We start from the raw sequence: 22039 nt of genomic DNA, 5'->3' as shown, positions 1-22039 counted from the left end.
CCATAGGTTAAGAACCACTGCTCGGTCAAAAGTCAGAACTACATAGATTCTTCATAGATCCTACTTGATTTACATGGAATTGGAATCTTGTCTCAACATTTCAACTTGGGAGTAAAAAACTTAGCTGAGATCCTGTATTGGGAGACAGAGCTACAATAATGCAGTTGCATCTCCACACTACCCCCACATGCACGCACACACACACACAAACCAGCCATTTTAACCATTTAAGCCAACAGAGGACTTTCAAACTGCTAGCAAAGCTGTGGCTGGCTTTGCTGCTATAAAGGCTGGATCATTCTTGGTCACTGTCCTCCTCTCCAGCACCTTAGAAATTCCTAAGTTAGAGAGTTGGGAGAGCATTACCAACAATAGCAGCACTACTCTCAGGAAACCTGTTAGAATTCACCAAGATGCAAGGGATTTACAGTTTAGCATATTCAAAGAATAGCAGAGTTATGGCTAAAAATAAGCAAATGTCATAGCAAAGTATGTTCATCTATATAAAGAATTTGGAGGAGTTCTGAAGTATATACCAAGACTCAGTACTGTTATAAAACAGCAAACAAATTAGAAAACAGAAATGTAAGACTGAGAAACAGGCAGAGTAATATAATAGAAGAATAGTTTCTGATCAACTTGATCTTTATTTGTCAACACTCACTCCATTCCCAAAAACATAACATTTTATTGCTTTCGTAACAGTATAACCATACACATTTAGTAGTGGCTAATGGGTTTGCTCCAAAAATGTTCCCAAGCCACTGTCTGCAAGTTTTTCTTATAGCAGGAAGAAGGGGACACACATTAGTTACAATAAGAAACCCAACTGTGAGAACCCATGCTAGCAACAAAGACATAAACTAATACAACTGCAAATTGCAAGGACTAGAACAGTAACAGTAGTGAATACTGACCTTTACTACTAGAGGTCAAGTCTGTCATAATTACAACTGTGATCATGTCCCAAGTAGAGTAAACAGATGTAAAAAAAATGTAACTTGTCAATCACTTAAATTTTACTGATCTCACCGCACCTAATATAATTGAGAGCAACAATGAATTTAGCTTATAAACTACTAAGGAAGCAACCTGCTTTAGGAAGAAAGATTCTCTGTGTGGGGAATCTCTGATCACATAATTTTTTATTTCTGCCTTCTGAACACTTAAAAATAATCTGGGCACATCAATAGCAAATAGCCTGATGTTATTTCTAATTCCACTTAAAAATATGCAGGCAAAAACTACTGAAGAGATTCACATACAAGGGGCTAGATTCCCCTCTCTGTGTGATGCTAAATCACAAGCTCAAAACGCTTTTGAGAAATCTTCATCTTAAGGCAGAGCACAGGGATAGCCATAAGCATTTTAGTACTTACAGGCCTAACCCCTGCAACTACAGTGACAACAGAAATGGTTACAGGCATTTCCAGGTACCCTTCCACCCCTATCCACCCATTCACATTATTATTTCTCCCTGCGATTGTATACCCAGCTGCACAGAGGATTATAGCTTTTCACAATTCAGTTCTTATGCTAAGATGAATTCAATACATATTCTATTGAAAATGTGCAGATTGATTACAATTCATATGATTGTCACAATGCAATATTCTGTTTAAAACTCTACATTACAAAATATTCCTACCTAACGTTAAGCTTTTCATGTTTTCACATCACAAAAGTAATTCTCTATAAGTCTTAAAAAGGAGCGGCCTTTTCCTGAGGGTCAAAATAGTAGTTCTGATTGTCATCAGTCAATTTTATACCACAATGAATATAGTTTGTGTGTGTGTGTGTGATTAAACATGAGAGTCTGGTCACTTTTCATATTCTCCCTCTCTGCTTTGGAGTGCGGGGCTTAAAGGGAATTTAAATGCAAAACTGTGCCCTCCAAAAGCCTTTTCAGTCCTAACAATATTTTTTTCTCTTGCTGGATTTAAGAAAAACGGGGCAAGCGCTGCATAGGATCTCCACAAGACTCCTTGTGGAGCCCAGGCCACACAATGCTGAAATAAATAGTTTTTAAATGGAAATGGGAAACCCACATGCTTATGAAACATTGTTCTTATGTAAACATAATAATCCTAGATCTCTGTTAATTGGAACAGAAACAAGACACAGATTACTCCTCAAATGCCACTACCTCATGAGGGCAACTTCATTAAAGGTTCATTTTCTTTAAACCAGATTTTATGACACTCAGATAAGGAAATTCAAGGGTTCATTCCATGACAAAGTCATATCCTCATTTGTGGAGAATGGTTGGGAAAACTATTGGGCTTGTGAACAGGAAAGAGGAGAGACATAGGGGCACATACCTTATTCCTATCATAATAGACCATGGCTTCATCAATCAAGGATCTATATGTCTGAACCACAGTAATGCATATTAAAACTATTGGTGAAAGCCTGTACATTCCTACTGAGAATTAAATGCCACACAACACTTCATATTCCAAATGTACAAGTATACAGAAAAAGTGAGGATGAATATATTAATTTTTGTTATAATACCCAGATATTATATTCACATTGACCTATACAGCTATGTATAACAATGGAATACTGCTCAACACAATATACTCAAGAAAGAAGACACAAACGATTCCAATTACGATTTCAAAATATTTTACAACTATAAATCTGTAGAAATTATGTTACAAAAAACTCCCAGTTATGAACATCAGACACTGTCAGAACTTAATATGTTATCTTAAAACTTTATTTTGCAGATATTTTGTTAAGGAAACTAAACTATGCTATAATCCATCCCAGGTTGTTATTTACACAATGGTTTGCTACTTTAACTATAGTGCTTTGTGTGTCTCATTGTTGAACATTAATCTTTTAACACAGTGGTACATGGGTCAATATATGAAGCCGTTGTTTTTAGATAAAACACATTAATTAAGAATACTGCAAAGAGGTACATCCCTAGGAGTAACTAGCATCCAGACATAACTGAATCAGGCATCTTCTTGTCAAATTTAGTTTGGCCTTAAATCTCTCTGATAATATCTTTGCCATGTTACTCCAGAGATCCTTTGGTGAAATACAAAGAGTATCACTGCCGCTTAGTACTGTGTCGGAAGCAAGCTCTTCACTTCTCCCTGAGCTGAGAACATATTTTATGTAGCTATGAAGACCAACCAAACAGTAGATATCTGCAGAGCAACATGGAACCATTCTATGGCCATTTTGGCATTTAGCATGCTCTGTAATATAATCTAGAATTTTGGTTCAATCAGGATCCACACATTTTTTTTCCTTCAACTTTTAGAATAGAATGAAATAGTTCAACCTACAAGTATTAAAACACACATGTAATGCCTAATCTAATGTCATTCTCCTGTAGTTTTCATCATTGAATAGAAAAACAGTCTACAAAAATTCCTACAAATGTGACTCAAGTAGCGTTCAAAAGATGTTTAGTGGGGCTCAAATGAACTGATCTGGAATAGCTAATTGTCAAAAGTTATAAAAGGTTGCTAGTCTTCATAAAGAAAGAAAGCAATTAAGAGAATAATTTGAAAAGTATTTGTATATTGAGGTTCACAAAAAAAAACTATTGTACAACTCTTTTGGCGGAACGTGTAGAGAAACTGGGCTTCCTATACTTCTGTTTAAGTACTCAAATGATAAGCAGTGTCAAAGGGTCTTGTGAAGATGTAACCAGAAATCTCCTCTGGAATACTCACTTTGATATCCTCAATTTTCAGCATGTTTTAATGCACTTAAAATAGCCAAAAAAATCAACAAAGAATCTATTTCAGCAGAGAAAGGAGCACAAGGGTTCGTTGTTGCAGATTTGTGAGAAGATAAAAGTTTCTTAATTGTGCTTCCAAAACATGCTAAGCGTAATAATTCAGGCACTTTGAAAGTTGCTTGGGGCGTTTGTGGGGCTTGATTTTTGTATTTTTCAACAGAGCTATTACAAATGAAACTCAAATAAAAGGTGACTGTGATCACTGTTATTTTCACACAAAGAAAAATAGAATCAACAGAATCCTATACTATGGTATGTGGCACTGTAACTTCAGTGCTATGTCATTCAAACCAGACCCTACTAAATCCCATTTACTGGAGAGTACCTACTGGAATTTATAGATGCCCAAATCCCTTGTTGCTGAAGAAGCTACTGCCTGACACTTCCACCCTTCCCATGAACTATGTCTGGTCTGATACACAGAAAAAGGACTCCTCTTGCAACACCCCCTTGCATTAGAAATTCTCACATAAGCGAGTGAGGACGTCAGGCGAACCACTATGCCCTCAACCAATGGCTGTTTATTAGTAAATAGGGTTTGGGGCCTTCATGGTCCCTATGTAGGGACTGTGAATACATAGCCATTATGAATGCCTAACTGCAGGTTATGTATTCATAACTGCCCAACAGGATTCTGTGTAATGTTTATACATACAACAGTTTCAGCCAGAAAAAATATGTCATTGTGAGACTATAAGTTCATCTGTTTTCTCTACAAAGAAGCACCAGATCTTCTCAATATACAGAGTCCAAAAGAAAATATTTTATCCATGTGGACATAGGGTCTCTACATTACCACATTTTGTACAACTTATTATTGTATGAGCATTTTACCAACAACAAAAATAAAAATACTAATCTATATTTTAAAAATGATATACTGAAAAGCAGCACTTCACATCAGTTCTCGAACATTCCAATATGGTCTATCCTGCTATACAAAGAAGGGATATTAATAAGTGTTATTATGACCATACGGGCATACAAAAATTAGACATCTCAAGTTTTGCTGCTTCTGTTATTTATTTTTACGTTGCCCATAATGAGTATTATTAGATGCAAAAGGTTATAGCTAATAATTGCACCAGGGGCAATATATTCAATGTAAAAACATGTTAAAGAGGTAGCCTAAATCTGGCACTTCCATACATTGAGCAATTACAGGAAGCAATTCTAAAATGAAAAATACAAGGGCAGGGCTCCCAAGTTAGGTTGGGATGATGGGGTTATGCTATGGGAGCTTATTCTTTTCTTACTATGGCCCTGGTTGCTCCATTGTGTCTGCTGTGCACAATGTAAAAAAAGGTCCCCATTCAGTCCAATAAGGAGGCCTGAAGGGGTTTTTTTTTTTTTTGGGGGGGGGGGGGGGGTCATAGACAGTTAAGATACCCCCATGTGCACATTAGAGTCTCAAATGAAATTAGGGGACCCATGCCTGTGACTCACGTAATTGCTAAGCCCCTGCCTCCAAGTTGTCACACAAAATCATGTTTCCCCCTCCACCTTTAGATATTTTCTTCCTGTTCCCTACAATTCTTCCTCACACTTAGTCAAGGAAAAAACTGACAAAATGAAGCATGTTTTAGAAGAAATTTTAGAACTGCAGCCAGTGTGTGCTAGAAGCTGTCCATCAATGGAACAGTCCCAAGCTCTGAACCTTCTCAGATAGCGTTCAATTATTGTAAGTAAAAAGCACTTTAAAAAAAGACTGATTTTTTAAACTGATCGTCTCACCTTGAAAAACACATACAAGGCTAACCACAAATTACCTGTTCACATGTGATAGCAATTGCATAGTAATATAGTACAGTATAGGGAAAATTATTTTGCTTAAAATCGTTCCTGTAGCACACAAAAAACATGTTTTAAAATGGAATATTTAATCTCATATTCTCTGGTTACATACATCCACAAGAAAAATCAACTTAACCTGAAGTGTTATGGAACCATTTCACATAAACACAAGTGAAGATTGTTCTCATACAACCAAACAAAGAAGTCTTTTTATGTGTTTTCCTCCCAGAAACATGCTGGAAAAATAATCATACAACTTAACAGACAAATCTAAAACATCAAGTATTGCCACATCTCTTACTGTAAACTAAACAAGAGTCAAATTTGGAAAACCAAGCTATAGTTAGTCAATAGTCAACAGATTTTACTTTCTTCCAGAAGTACAACATGGGAGGTTTTTTGATCCAATTAGGATCATCATATGTAAAAAAAACTGACTTTTCGTCAAACGTGTACAGTCTTAAGTATTGATTGTCCCTGCTCTCTCAGCTTTTGATTTGTAAATTCTTAAAATGTATAAAACTTTGATTACTGAGTGAAGTTTTTGGTTAAATGGGATTTCCAGTCAAGTGCATAATTTTTTATCAGCAGGACCCAAAGGAATGCATATTATTGTTTTTCACTTTTTAAGGCAAGCACTATATCATAATCCAGGAGACATCTTTTAACCTTGTCATGGAACTTCTCTCTATATTGATTGAAGTACATAATACTTTCAGGTTTTTCTTCAAACCAAAATTTGTCAAATTCGTAAGCCAAATAACCTGTGAGGACCAAAACAAAAGCCAGACATTTGTTGAGAAAACACACCAGAATAAGTATACAATGTTTCAAAAAGGAGCACATCCCTTAAGAAAGCTAGTTTTGTTTGTTTCTAAAAACCTTGTATCATGAATGTTGAGTTGCTCTTCAGGACACTGGCTAAAACTGACTTCCCTGGGAGCCCCTCAGAAGTTCCAACTTATGGGTGATGATGAGGCCTCTTCCTTTTTAGGGATTCACCTTCTTCTGCCTTTTAGTAGCAACGCCTTAGGCTTTGTCAACTATGTTTTCTGTAGACTAGTATATATGTCAGAAGCCCTGACGATATGGATCAACTCACAGATGCTCTACCATCTATAGAAAAAAAATCTATGCAGAAAACACGATCAAACTCCGCTTCAGGCCTTCACCATGAAGCAGTACTGACAGGCTCACAGTATATTGCAACCAGCTTTACATCAAGAACTAATGTTACAAACTTTTTGTGCAGCCTCAACACTGTAAATAGAGAGTACCATTTCCTTATAACTAGATTCAGAAACTGAACACAGCCTCTCCCCTGTCCAAAATAAAACCCAAGTTTACTATCCTTAGAAAAGACAGCAACAGATACTCACAGTAAACCTGATGGAAATCTTTCAGTTGCGGCACACCAGGAACTAGATTGTAGAAGTGAATTTTTAATAAACCATTCTTTAACAAACTGTAAGCCATCTCTGTCAAGTTGATCCCAACTATTGCATAGGAATATCTGCAACATACAAAGATCATGATCACCACATCAAATTAACTTCTGCATTTTTAGTACTTTTAATATCCAAACGTTTAATAGTGCTTTTATCAATTTCAAAGTATACTTAGAATAGTATTACTCCCATTGTTATATTGATGTAGCCACTTATTCTACGTAATATACTATGTTAGATTACCATCTTCATAGTGTCTGGCAATCCATCTTAAAGGCTTTTCTATGCTTTTTAGTTTAAATTTTGGTTTTGAATGTGTTTACTGCTTGAAGCATATTCTTGCTAAAAGAGGGTATATGGATATGTGTTGAACCCCACCGCAAGCTGTTAGGAGAGGTGGTAACAAATAATGTATATTTATTATTGTTGTTGTTATTGTTGCTGTTATTATCCCCAACCAAGATCCAGGCTAAGAAAGACTGAAGTAAGAAGAGAAAAGTTGTAGAACTGGCAGCTGGGGGGAGAGGGAAGTAAAGAAAAGGAAATAAGGCTAGCATACAAAGAAGAACTATTTCTACATTTAGTATCTCTAGAATCCACTGATTCAGTCTCATAGAGGATAACTGTCATTTGATGCTATTTATTCAGAACTAAACAGGATTTTCAGCTTTAAGAATCAATCATGACAAGAGCTTTATTAAGAATTAGCTTACCCCAATTTTGGATTATTTGAACGAACAAGGATTTGACGTGCTTCACGTGGATAGTGTTTACTAAAATATCTGAAAAAAACGTATAAACAAAAAAATAATTGCTTCAGTTTCAAAATATTACTTGATCCACACTGATGGTGTTTCAGAGCATTCATAACACAACTGTTGCATTGTCTAATCAACTGCTCAATTGTGTAATTAATAGAATTAAGCATGTCATGAATAGCAGTATAACAGCACTTGAAATAATTAGTCACACGTTAGATTTTGAACACCGAGAGGTATACTTACAGATTATACTAAGAGGGTCATTTTTCTTCCCAGTACCCACTTATACTAGTTAGCAAAACATTTCATTTGAATTCATGGGAAAGTATTTTGACTTACAGAAGATTTGTTAATCCCAGCATGCCCATTCCTCTGAAGTCTGTTTTGGGGTCATCACCTTGGAAACCAATGTCACACCACTGCTTCGAGATTCTAGCCCTTAGTTTTTCATGGGGCATCAATAAACTCCAAAGCTGCATAAATATGTTTCCATTAATCAAATTATCAATATTTTTCCCAATCGTATTACTGCTAATTAACCAAGACTAGGGTGCAATCACAATACCATACTTTAAAAAAATACAAAAAACACATCAAAAATGTATATGTGTACTGTGAAAAAGTTATGAAAATATATTAAGAAGTGGTGCTTTTCCCATTTGGCATCTCAAACTAAAGAAATTTAGATCATGCATAAAAGGTAAAGGTTTCCCCTGACGTTAAGTCCAGTCATGTCTGACTCTGGGGGTTGGTGCTCATCTCCATTTCTAAGCTGAAGAGCCGTCGTTGTCCGTAGACACCTCCAAGGTCATGTGGCCACTGGCATGACTGCATGGAGCGCCGTTACCTTCCCGCCGGAGCGGTACCTATTGATCTACTCACATTGGCATGTTTTCGAACTGCTAGGTTGGCAGAAGCTGGAGCTAACTGCGGCCGCTCACGCTGCTCCCGGGGTTTGAACCTGGGACATTTCGATCTGCAAGTTCAGCAGCACAGTGCTTTAACACACTTTGCCACTGGGGCTCCTTAGATCATGCATACCAATCAGAAAATCTATTCTAGAAAAGCAGTTCTCCTGCCCACCAGACTGCCTACTTATTAGCAGACAGAACAGGTTTGCATGCAAACTAATTTCTCTTTCCCTACTGAACTGAGTAAATCAAAGCATTTATAGTCCACAAGCACCAAATTGACTGCTAAATATTAACCAAGTCATGAACTTACAAGTGTTTTTAAAACTCCCCATCAAAAATGTACAATTGCAACTTAGTAAGGCCACTTGCTTGCAGAGCATAATGAGAGCTGAATTTGATTAAAATGTATATTCTAACATTTTACAGTCAGTGAAATACTTCTGAAAGAAATCATTCTTTGTTGATATCTCCAGGAATCAGGCACACATTACCACCAAACAGAGGGGCTATAGTTTTAACTAGCTTGAGTAACAAAGAGAGAAGTCCTTTTAAAAACCATTTAAACTAATAATTCTCTCCTCATCTCCTGAATTCCATAAATTAATTATGTTATATGCAGTACTTCCTTTTGCTTGATCTGGACTTAATGCTAAATCAATTTCATTAGGTAATATTGTGTGTTAGTAATCTTATAAGGAAAAGTCTCAACCCTCTTTCATGTTGTTAATGACTATAAGTTTCCTTTGTTGAAAAAAGATGATGAACCTTCCTGCATCAGCCTAGGTAAGACCATAGGTATGTAGATCATTATCAAAATGAACACATTTGTTTTTATAGTTATTAATTCAAACCTGTTAGATTATAAAGAACTTAAAACCAGACAATTTTTTCACCTCCATCAGTTGTTCCTCATGTTGTTTATTGTCTGAATTATATGGTTCTTTTCTCAGTTCTTCAACAGCCAGATATAGTCTTCTGCAGCCAGATATCTGGAGCAAACATAACTGTAGCTTTAAGGGAAACCTGGAATACATGGAAAATACAAAGAAAAATATAAGTAGCTTGAGCAGAGAGGGAAATGGTTACAAACAGGACATTTCTTTCTCTATTCATTTTTAAAAGGGTACCATATAATTAGTGAGCACAGCATGAAATGTCAAAAGAATCAAAATACCAATGTGCAGACAATGAAAATAATATATTACCTGGATTATTTTGACATAAAGCAAAATCCTTCATTATTTAAATTCAAAGGATGTTGCCATAACAACATAAGGCATAAAATATAGATTAAAATAAATGGCCACATTAATTGGGATTTTAATATCTACAACAGGGTATCTCTTTCCACACTTTAGATTTTCATCTTTTGTGCTTAACTTGCTCAGACTTCAGCTCAACTCCAAGGCCGCTACCTACTTTCACCATCAGCCCACATGTAAGTTTTTAAGTCTCAGAATTTGAAAAAAACAAGCTGCACCACAGAGTGAGTACACTCTTAGCTTTCTCACATGAATAAGTCGTAAAAGACCTATTTTAATGCCATTTATATAAATCCCCGCTGTTGCCGTTTAAATGTTTTGGCTATCCAAGGTTGCCTTACACTGTGTCAACCATCAAATCATGTACAGAAAATAACACGAGTTCTAAAAGTATGCTCCAAGTCAGAATATTATGTGTCATAAATCAAAGGGAAATTGCTTTACACAAGTCTTATAATGTATCTAAGTGTGGTACTCTTCTCATTACAAATGATTTCATTCTTTCTTTTCCTGCCTAAGTGGAGTGACAGCTGAGAGTGGCATTCTCAACTGGCTACTTGCAAGCACTGTCTGAATGACAAAGTCAGAGCTCATCCAGTCTCTGCAAACATCACCTGAGAGCCACTACAGTGGAAAGGAAATACTGCCTATCTCTAATCACAAGCCAAGAGAGCCCTCAACTTCCACATGGTGGACCAAAAGCCAAGAAGAGATTTCAATATTTAATAACTCCTTCAGAACACCATAGCATCACATACAATATACATAGGAAATAAAATTACATTACGTGTGAAAAATCAAATCTCATAAATGGCACTAAATACCATAGCATTATATACATTATATATACCCCTTTGTGAATGTTGGCGCACCCTATATAGGGTTTAGCTTTGCAATCTCCTGTTGTTATGCTAATCTTATATTAACACAGCTTAAGCAATGTGCCTCAGAAACTACTTTATCATGCATGAATAACACAATATATATTCCATGCAGAACTTTTCTCAGCATTTTATGAAGACTGTTTTAACAAACTGAGAAAATAACAGTTTTTTCAAAGAAAGTCAGAGCAAGTAGCAAATGTACCCTGGATCTTTCTTTATGTTAATCTTCTTTTCTTCTATTATATGGGCAACACATTTTTCTACTTCATCTTCAGTAACATTCAAAGCATTTTGTAAAGTCTGAAAAGCACAAGCAAAAATATTAAAACATCTTCTCACTATGCATATCGTCTACCAGTAATAGCCACTACTTAGAGCTTCAATGAACTTTAGAACATACAATATTAAATCTAAATATTAAATAAATGCTGTCACCGGTTAAATATAAATTGATCAATATTTTGATCAAAGGCATTTTCATCTGCTAATCAGACCATACTTGCATGTATAAAACAATAGCTTTGAAGAAAAATTGGCATTTCTAATTTGCTTTTAATTGTGTTGACACATTTTATAGCAATCTGGTTTTTAGAAAATCCACCCCCTCCTTTGTGAAAAAATGATGGGGAAATTCCTCTTCCAAGACGTTGTTTACCATTTTGGTTTTATAAATCTTTCCTGTATGTGAGCAATAATACAAAGGTCTACTTCTACTGATGGAAGCGGTCAGTGTAAATGTGAGAGTGTGCTCCCTTTCTACCCTGTAGCTTCCTGTATTCCTTAAGAACCTGCTCTGAAAGATACAGAAAGCCATTCATGCTTTAAAGTTAAAATGAACTTTTAATACTTGGAATATTGCGCTGGAAATATTTGGGACAAGGTTTGGAGTCAGACTGAAAACTTGACAGCAACCCATCACATTTTATTCTATGTATTCACAATTTTAAGAAAACAAAACATAACCCTGAGAGTAATATATAACAAGAACTATGTTGTCCCCCACCTCACGGCTCGAGGTGGGGCATAGTTAACAACACATCATCAAAAACATTCTGTTATATATATATTTCTATGAAATACACATATTAAAATATAGACATTATATCTAGCAGCCACACTCGTAGGAACACCTCAGCAAGCAAGAGTCCAAAAGTGGCAGGCTGAAATCCAGAACCTAAATCAGTGGCTGATATTGAATGAGAAATTCCCTCCTGGGAACACAGAAGACTGGGTGACTTGGAAGGTGCTGAAAAGGCTGCGCTCTGGCACCAACAAGATGCAGAGCCAATCTAAAGAAATGGGGCTGCAAAGGGGAGTCCACATCATACGAGTGTGAAGAAGATCAAACTACAGACCACCTACAACAATGCAGCCTGAGCCCTGCCACATGCACAATTGAGGACCTTCTTACAGAGACACCTGAGGCACTCGAAGTAGCCAGCTTCTGATCAAAGAAAATTTAGTATAATGCTAAGTTGTGGGTTTTTTTTAATGTAGTTTTTAACTACGTTTGTGTTTTTATACATTAAAAATTGAGGATACATATAACTGTATCCTCAATTCACTTCTGACACGATAAATAAATAAATAGCCACTGGTTGACACAATATATAGCATGTATATATATATAGCTGAGTCAACTCAGCTGAGTGTAAACATCTGAAGACAACTTGTTAAAAATACAAAGCCACTCAAAAACAAATTTTGTCTATTTAGAAAAAGGATCAAAGGATGGACAAACTAATTCAACTGGGCTTTGGATATCCATTTCTCTTAGTGGTCCGGCAAACACACACATATATGGATATAGCAAACTGGGTGTGCAATAACTGTGAATTTCAAAAGTCATCTGAGGTATCATGGGCATTTTCAGAGGTCAGTGAGTAAGGAGGAGTCAAAATTCTGCTTGATAAACGCAGGCCCTTGGTCTTATCTTTAGATTCTAGGCACAATACTAATGATAGCCTACCTTAAACTTTGATGCTTCCAGCGATTGCTCTATAAAAAGACAAATAGACAAATACGTATGAATTACTAGAACAATTCATAAAGCATAAACATTTACCCTATTTATTCAGATGTAAGTCCAGACATTTTAGTCAAAAATAGATTTTTAAACTGGGCAAACATATCCATGGTTCAATGTAAGTACTGTACTGTACTACAACCCATCCCTCTCAGTAGAGTGGCAAAAAGCAAGAGATTATAGTCATTCCCAAGAGAACCTAAAAGAAGCACCAACATTCTCTACTCTCTCTGCCATGTCTTTTTGAATGCCTGTGTGGGGAAATGATGGTAGCAGCTAGGGGTGGCTCATTTCCTGAGCCAGCACTGTATTTCCCATCTCAATGAAATAATCCTTGACTTATCCACAGGTCATATCAAAATGCAAAATACTGGCCCCAAAACCTCCCTTCAACTTATACACAAGTATATACAATTTTTTTAAAAAAAAATACACAGAATAACTCAGTAAACTTTGTATAAATACCACTTTAGGTCCTATATTTGGAGAAGGGCAGCATATACATTAAATAAATAGGACAACAGCTTAAAAACTCATGCTATGTTTAAAATGTGCAAATAATCAATAAATGTTAAAAACTTTCATCATTCATATCTCAACTTGTAAGAAATCAAATCTTTTCTACAGCAGTGTTTTATGCCATTTCCATATAGAAAGAGCCATGAAAACCTATTCTGTGTTTGATTTAAGTCAGGGGTAGGCAACAAAGCAATGAAAAGGGGGCAATCAATCTTCCCACATCTGCTACAGCTGATGCCATCATTTCATGGGCACACCAAAATGTAACATAATTTTCAGTCACTATTCTCCTTGAATTTCTGCTCCTCAGACATTTTTTAATTTTAGGAGTGTTAATGTGCCTGGACAAATAAAACCAGGACATTTCCGTGCAGTTTGTAACCATTTCAGGGGGAAGACTTCCTGAGGCTTGGGAGCTTTGGGGCCACAAAATACGTAAGACAGAGGTGCTTGATGTCAAAGTTCCTAACCTGCGGATGGAGGTATATCAACCAGTTCTGGATGGAGTTACACTCTCCTTGAAAGACTGTGTTCACAGCTTAGGAGTACTCCTGGATCTGTTTCTCCAAATGTTAACCAGGTAGATGGAACAGTCAGGACTGATTACTACCAGCTTCACCTGATACATCATCATGTGCAACCAGAATCTGAGCACCTAAAGATGGTAGTGTACACACGGATTTCTACAATGTGATGTACATTAGACTTCCTCTGTACCAAGTTCAGAAACTCCAATTAGATCAAAACATGATTGGTTACAGGAAAATCTAGAAGTGAGCATATTACTCTACTAAAGTCACTCCACTGGTTGCCAGATAGTTTCTGAGCAAAGGACAAAGTATTGATTATAATAGTTAAAGCTCCATATGGTTTGGGTCCAGATTACCTATAAGATCACCTTTTCCTGCACAATCCACCCCTTCTGACCCTAAGGCCCTCTAGGGGTTGCTTACTCCAAGCAGCCAAAAGCTCACTGGCAACTTTTACCCATAGGACCTTTTCATTGGCCGCACCAAGACTGTGGAATGACCTGCCGGGAGAGCTCCAACAGCTAAATGAGCTGTCGGAATTTAAGACACAACTAAAGAATCATCTCCTCCGGCAGGCCTACCTAGTTAACTTTAAATCATGAGTTTTGGATCTGCATTCTATGCCGCTGAATGTTGATATTTATACTCTCTGTTTTGAGAGATATATATATATATATATATATATATATATATATATATATATATATTGTTGTATGTATTTTGTGTTAATATGTTTTGATTGTGTATCCTCGCCTTGAGCTGTTAGGAGAGGCAGGTAACAAATGAATTTTAATTTTTATTACTAAAACCCACACTATTCTCACCCTGATTTAAAGTCATACAATTGTACTGTATTGTGCTCTAAAACAAAACCATCACATATCAACATCAAAAGTTTTGAGTATGTATTAAATTTGTGATTCTTTATCGTAAATGTTAAAAATCCAACAACTCTGCTATTGTAATAATTTGACAATCAAGGGATTCATGTGACTACACTGTAACATACTAGGGAATTATATTATGGCAGCAACAAAGCCTGCCACAGTAGCTAACCAACCTTGCTAATATCAGAGAAGAAAGAAAGAAAGAAGAGCTCAGCTGTTCATCCCCAAGGGAGAAAGAAGGCAAGGCAAGATCCCCAAGGAAAGAAACACAGTAAGACTTAGGAAAAGGTAGAAGAATCAAGAGCCTACAAAGGCCAGAGCCAGTGAACAAGGAGAGAGCATACAGAAGGACTGGGGGGGGGGGGGGGGGGGAGAACAATAGTTGGAGATGCAGAAGCATTTAGAAGAGGTAAAAAGCAGAGTTTGAAGATGGAACAGAATATAACATTGGCTGTACAAAGACACATATCCAAAATGGTGCAAATGAGTAATTACTGTATTCACTTGAAATAACTGGCTAAATATTTTGCTTTACAGGTTTCAAGTTTTGAATTCCATAGCAGCAAAATCAGAAGACTAGAAGATTTTATCCAGCACACTTCATCAGCAAGACTTCATGCATCTGATGTGGACTTTGTTACCATAGCTTAAGCTAAACAAAGATGGTTTAAAATGCAATAGGAGTCCTTGCCATTTTAAATGAAGGATACTAAAACTCATAGGGTGACAAGTGTTACTGTTGTGGGGAGGTTGCTCATGATGCAGCTGTATTATATCAGCTGTCTCGAGATTTAAAATGAAAATTATTAAATATAAATATTTTCAACTCTGGCAAGTCTTTATGAAACATACAATTCTTTTTCATTTAGTTTTTGATCTGTGATTGACAAACTAACCGTACAGATTTAAATATAAAACCTGTGTATAAAAGCTTTCATTTTTCATATATATTAATACCTATTCTGAATGTCCTTTCTGCATTTCTTCTTGAGCCATCACAGATGCGCTGCAGTTCACATTTTCCAGTAAGCTGTCTTAGGATCCATTTTAACCAAAACCGAAAGATATTTCTATACAAGTACCTCCATAAGGGTATAATCATTTTCTGCAACAATTGACAAATAATAAAACAACTTAGAACAAGAACTGGTTCACATGCTATGCTATACAACTCATTTCTGTTTACTCAAAAAATTACATCACCTGTTTGCAAGTGAAAGTCTCATAATAAGGATGCATGGGACTTTGCATTCCACCTCTGATCACAATAACTAAACAAAGGTCACATTCGACTAAAAATTTAACTTTTCTAAGTACCACGCCTACGTATCATCTTAAAGCAGCAGTAGAAATTACGCATATATTTTCAGTAGCAGTAGTAGTAGTACTTTCAATGAAACTTATTTCTAGGGATGTGTGCCAAACTGAAACCTAATTTTTGAAGAAACTAATTTTGTTTTTGTTTTCCCAAAACAAAGCCATTTTTCAGCTTTAGCTGCTTTACCGTATAGCTTTGCTACATGCGTAAGCATGCAATTTCAAGTCACCTGTTGACTTATGGTGATTCCCACAAACTCATAGGGTTTTTTTTTACCAAGGTTATCTGCTTTAAAAGCACAATCTTTTTTATTCAAATCCATCAGGTTTAATGGAATTCACTCCAAGATAGGTGGGTATAGGCTACATCTTTAATGGCTAAGCAATACTGTTTAATGCTGCAATTCGCTTCATATGTCTGTGTAGGCACTATTCAGAGAACCTAAGCAGCAGCAAGAATAACTTTATAAAGATCCTAAACACCACTGGTAATATATAAAAACTGTTACAGATGCAGGTTGAGTATCCCTTATCTGGAATTCCAAAATGCTCCAAAAACCAAAATTGTCCAAATGGTGACACCTTTGCTTCCTGAAAGTTTAATGTACACAAATTTTGTTTCATACACAAAATTAATAAAACTATTGTGAATAAAATTATATTCAAGCTATGTGGATAATGTATGTTTAACATAAATAAATTTTGGATTTAGACTTGGGTCCCATTTCCAAGGTTGTATCTGTACAGAATGAACATACTGGGTTTCTGTGAGTTTTCCAGACTGTATGGCCATGTTCCAGAAGCATTTTCTCCTGACGTTTCACCCACATCTATGGCAGGCAGCCTGAGAGGTTGTGAGATCTATTTGAAACTAAGCAAGTAGGGTTTATATATCTGTGGAAAGTCCAGGGTGGGAGAAAGTACTCTTGTCTGTTGGAAGCAATTGTGAATGTTGCAATTAATCACCTTGATTAGAATTGAAAAGCCTTGCAACTTCAAAGCCTAGCTGCTTCCTGCCTGGGGGAATCCTTTGTGGGGAGGTGTTAGCTGGCCCTGACTGTTTCATGTCTGGAATTCCCATTTTCAGAGTGTTGTTATTTATTTTCTTGATTTTAGAGATTTTTTTGGTATTAGTAGCCAGATTTTGTTCATTTTCATGGTTTCCTCCTTTTGGTTGAAATTGTCCACATGCTTGTGGATTTCAATGGCTTCTCTGTGTAGTCTGACATAGTGGTTGTTAGAGTGGTCCAGAATTTCTTTCTCCCACCCTGGACCTTCCACACAGATATAAACCTCACTGATCTAGTTTCCAATATACCTCACAACCTCTAGGGATGACTGCCATAGATGTGGGCAAAATGTCAGGGGAGAATGCTTCTGGAACATGGCCTGGAAAATTCACAGAAACCCAATGATCCCAGCCATGTAAGCCTTTGACAACAGAATGACTTTAGTTTGACATCGCTTTACCTGCCTTAGCTCAATGATAGCATATGGAATCATGGAATCTGTATTTTGGTGAGGTCCCAGCACTCTTTGACAGAGAAGGCTAAAGACCCTGTAAAAGTACAAATCCCATGATTACATAGGATAGAATGGCAGTTTAAACGGTGTTAAACTGCATTCATTCTACAATACAGCTACATCCCAAGACATTTCACTATGTACATATATGCAAATACTGATATTCCAAAATACTTCTACACCAGGAATGGGCCAACGTGGGCCCCCTAGGTGTTTTGGACTTCCACAATTCCTAATAGCCCCAGACCCTTTCCTTTCCCCCCTCTGCAGCTTAAGCAGCTGAGAAGGAAAAGGAAAGGGTCTGAGGCTGTTAGGAATTGTGGGAGTTGACGTCCAAAAACACCTGGAGGGCCCATGTTGCCCCATGCCAGGTCTACACTGTAGAAGTAATGCAGTTCGACATCTTCTTACCGGCCCTTCCCGCCAGCCTCGTCCCAAAGGAGCAACCCCAGCAGCAGCAGCAGCCCCAGGCTCCACCCCTGCCCCGCCCGGAATGCCAGGCAACTTTGGTCACATCGTGCCAGCCATCCAGCCGCCTCCCTTCACCTCCAACCAGCCGCTCCCGCCCACCGAGAGAAAAAGAAGGAAGTGGCCGCCACACAGAACCGGAAGTGTGCGGCGCGGCCCGGGGAGCAAAGCGAAGCCTGGCTCGAGTATTCTTTCGCACCCACCCAAACCACCTGTGTATGTCCCAAGCTTCGCGGTGTGTTTTCCCCACCTCCCTCGAAAGGACACGGATGGGAGCATCCCCGACAGCGTCCATTTCGGTCGCCTCATGGAAATAGTGTAGCAGGGCCTCCTCGCGGGCGTTTGAACGGCCTGCCTTGTCGGCGCGTGGCGGGGCGGTTGCCGTGGCAACGGCGGTGAGTGGGCGGGGCTATGTGCGGTCTCTCTTGCTTCCACCTGTCGAAGGAAGGGGGGAAGGTCTTGGTGACGTCACACTCTGCTGTCATAAACGTTCCCTGTGTAGCACATTCATGGGCCAACTTGGGCCCTGAAGGTGTTTTGGACTTCAACTCCCACCATTCCTAACAGCCTCAGGCCCTTTCCTTTTCCCCCTCAGCCGCTTAAGCGGCTGAGGGGGAAAGGAAAGGGGCCTGAGGCTGTTAGGAATGGTGGGAGTTGAAGTCCAAAATACCTGGAGAGAGGGCCCAAGTTGGCCCATGCCTCGTGTAGCACCAGAGTGGGAGTAAGGGTCCTTTCCACAAAGCCATGCAACCCAAAATATCAAGCCAGAAAATCCCACAATATCTGTCAAAAGTCAGACGCCAATAAGAGAGCAAAACAGAGTTTATTAAATCAAATGTCCAAAAATAGCTCAACAAACACAAAAAGGCTTTAAACACATAACTTTCAGTGTTGTTAAGCAAATTGAGTGAGAAAAAACCCCAAAAACAAAGACTGGCAAATAATCCGGATGAACCAGAGATATAATCCGGATTAAATTTAGAGTCCTAGAACTTGAGTCAAGAGTTCACAATGGGACAAAAAACAAGGGCAAAAACTAAGACAAGCAGTATTGAAGCCCACAAACCCTTCCCAAAACCTAAACATTCAAAAGGAGTTCAAAACCAAACAAACGCCCAAACTGGGCTAAAGGACTCTCAGTTAAGAGCAAACAAGCCAGCGGAACAGCGAGACGCTGGCAAGCCCGCAGCAACCGCTGCAGGAACACATGCCAAACCAGGAGTTAAAGGAGAGGAGCAGGAAAGCGTCGTAGAGCCAGTCCGGAGTCGGGATGAGCAGTCAGGCAGCCACCAAGTAGAGAATGATGCCAAACCACGATTTGAGAGCGAAGAGCAAAGCTGAGTCAAGTTCCAGTCCAAGGTCCGAGAGGTTGAAGTCATCCAAGAAGGTCACAACACGAAATGGCACAGAGAGCCAAAGCAACGAGGGTGAACAGCAGCTAATACAAAATAGTAATAACAGTGCAGTCCAGGAAAACCCACACAATTCCAGCCCTCCGTTGCAGAATAACCCAGATTAAATTTACATCCGTTGCAAAGTCCCAGTCCAGTCTTCAGTAACACACACAGGAAACCGAATGGCGCCCAGCAACACCTTGCCACACGCAAGGTATAATGGCCAAACAACCCCAATATATCCAGGTCTCCCTGGGCTTCCAAACTATCCACGCCCAAAGTGCAGGTGTCTCAACTTCTTAATCTGAATCAGAACTCCACACAGCCAATGCCCTTGGGTCAGGTGTTCCGAATTCCTTGGGTCAGGTGTTCTGAGTCCCAGTCATCCTGCCCATGCCCAACTCTGTCCACACCTGTGGACCTCCTCTCACTCCTCCAAGCAGACCAAATGGGATCTGCTTCTGAAGACACCCAAGTGTCCTGCTCACTTCAAAGGACCAGTCTGAACGCAGATCAAAGATAGCTGCTCTCAAATCCAATCTTTATTGAAGAATACATGACTTTGGAAAAGTCGAGAATGACCTAATGTTTACATACAATCATTTTTATCACCTTTGTTGCAACGTCACACCACACGTAAATATCATCACCAAATCCCACCCCCTGTATCACATTTCTACTATCCCCACACACTCTACCAATTATAATTGTTTATACTTTCAACCCCGAGTTCCCAGGCTCTTCTATCTTCTTCTGCCAGGTGCTTCCATGAGACATCCAGGATTATTTATGTTATGACTCCAAGTCCAGGGCTTGGAAATTCAGCCCTGGGACTTGGTTCCATGACATGGCGCCCCCTTTTTCTTCATCCTCCTCTTCGGTGTTTCTTTCATCACAAATCTGAAATAAACCAAACAATAACTCTATGTGTCCATTTTGTCCAAAGTACCCATATACTTTTTCAGTAAACTGCGATGGAATACTGGGTGTATTTTCCCTAAACTTTTCGGCAATGCCAATTGGAAAGTCATTTCGTTTATGACACCCTGTATTCTGAATGGTCCGATATATTTGGGGCCCAGTTTTCTCGAAGGTAGCCCCAACTTGATGTTTTGTGTACTTAACCACACTAAATCTCCTTTCTCCAATTTATCGCCTTCCATCCTTTTTCTGTCTGCGAATGTCTTATACTTTTTGTGTGCTTCCTTTAAGGATGTAGTTACTTGACTCCAACATTCTAGCATTTGAGTTTTCCATTTCCCTGCCCCCGTTTCTTCATTCTCTGTCCATCTTGGTAATTGGGGCAGAGGCTGTATTTCATACCCGTAAATTACTTCAAAGGGGGTTTTATTTGTTGCGGAGTGTATAGTCGAATTAAAAGCCAGTTCTGCGAAGGCCAGCCACTTAGACCAGTCATTTTGTCTCATGTTAGAGTACATGCGAAGAAACTGCCCAAGTGTTTGTTGAGTACGTTCTACTGCCCCATTTGTCATGGGGTGAAAGGCAGAACTTAGACTCCTTTCTGCTCCTAACATTTCCAAGAATTTTTCCCAGAATCTTGCTGTGAACTGAACCCCTCTGTCACTGACCACCCTACTGGGACATCCATGAAGTTTATAAATATGATTTATGTACAATTCAGCCAGTTTCTCTGCCGATGGCAGTTTCGTCAGTGCTATAAAGTGGGCCTGTTTAGAAAACAGGTCTAATACCGTCCAAATATAACGATGTCCCTTGCTAACCGGCAGTTCCCCCACAAAGTCCATAGCTACACATTCCCAAGGTCTGGTAGGTTCTGCCACTGTTTGTAATAGTCCCATTGGCTTCCCTCCTCTCGGTTTATTTCTGGCACAATCATCACATTGAATAACATGATTTTTTATGTCCTTCCTCATCCCTGGCCACCAACAATGTTTTGCTATCGCCTTTGTTGTTTTTGTAATCCCTGTATGACCAGCGCTCTGGTTATTGTGAAAACGATGCAAAATCTTAATCCTTAATATTGCTGGGATATACAGTTTCTTGTTCACAAACCAAAATCCCCCCTTCTGCTCCCCCTTTTCTGCGTTGGATGCGATCCACTGATCTTGTCAAGGACAGAACGCCACAAGATTCAAAGTAACAGAGTTTATTAGATTACAGAACTCAAAAAATGCCCGTAAAACACAAGGGCCAGGCAGTTTTTGCCTTTAGGAGCAAAAAGGGGCAAAAGTAAATGTTCAAAAGATAAACCGGATTAAACCGGAGTTTAATCCGGGTAAAAGCAAACTGCTTGCGTCAGCCTGGGTATAAACGAAACGAAAGCCAAGGAACAAAAGATACAAAGAATGCAACTAATTGGCAGCAGATTCCTCTCTGCTGCCAACACTGTGCTTAGAGTAACTTGCGTCGCTCCCCCACACACACAGCAGACAGGATCTCCAACACGAGTAAAACAGCCAAGGATTGTAGCAGTTGAGTAGACCAGTTCCGTTCCGTAGATCAAAGCCAGAAGCAGACGTTTGTAGTTTTTCCAAGTCCAAGAAGGGGGGAAGACAAGCCG

At 38.6% G+C, this 22039-nt stretch overlaps 2 protein-coding genes across 6 annotated transcripts in view; one reads left to right on the top strand and one right to left on the bottom strand.

Annotated features, from left to right (window-relative positions):
* tbc1d9 (TBC1 domain family member 9) overlaps window positions 1–15616 on the top strand; it is an 88313-nt gene extending 72697 nt beyond the window's left edge. Inside the window, exons 21-22 of one of the 3 annotated variants that reach the window (XR_506478.3) lie at window positions 13768–13957; window positions 15332–15461. Coding sequence is in view for 2 of the 3 variants with exons in the window: in XM_008111870.3 (XP_008110077.1) it covers window positions 13768–13859; window positions 15332–15374 (135 nt within the window). In the remaining variant the exon portion in view is untranslated. Of the gene's footprint in view, window positions 1–13767; window positions 13958–15331 lie in introns of all 3 variants that reach the window. The other 2 variants (XM_008111870.3, XM_008111871.3) reach the window with 2 other exon arrangements.
* Window positions 1–18507, bottom strand: part of elmod2 (ELMO domain containing 2) — a 72857-nt gene extending 54350 nt beyond the window's left edge. Inside the window, exons 1-9 of one of the 3 annotated variants that reach the window (XM_008111868.3) lie at window positions 18354–18506; window positions 15752–15899; window positions 12802–12830; window positions 11035–11132; window positions 9580–9709; window positions 8112–8245; window positions 7725–7793; window positions 6943–7076; window positions 616–6327 (exon numbers count right to left, since the gene is read on the bottom strand). In XM_008111868.3, the coding sequence (XP_008110075.3) occupies window positions 6173–6327; window positions 6943–7076; window positions 7725–7793; window positions 8112–8245; window positions 9580–9709; window positions 11035–11132; window positions 12802–12830; window positions 15752–15899; window positions 18354–18398 (942 nt within the window). In that variant the 5' untranslated portion in view covers window positions 18399–18506 and the 3' untranslated portion in view covers window positions 616–6172. Of the gene's footprint in view, window positions 1–615; window positions 6328–6942; window positions 7077–7724; window positions 7794–8111; window positions 8246–9579; window positions 9710–11034; window positions 11133–12801; window positions 12831–15751; window positions 15900–18046; window positions 18187–18353 lie in introns of those variants that run through there. The other 2 variants (XM_062980899.1, XM_062980898.1) reach the window with 2 other exon arrangements.
* Between the last annotated feature and the right edge of the window lie 3532 nt (window positions 18508–22039).

Source organism: Anolis carolinensis, chromosome 5 (genome assembly GCF_035594765.1).
Source record: "Anolis carolinensis isolate JA03-04 chromosome 5, rAnoCar3.1.pri, whole genome shotgun sequence".
Taxonomy (NCBI): Eukaryota; Metazoa; Chordata; class Lepidosauria; order Squamata; family Dactyloidae; genus Anolis; species Anolis carolinensis.
This window is presented reverse-complemented; position numbering and strand designations above follow the sequence as displayed.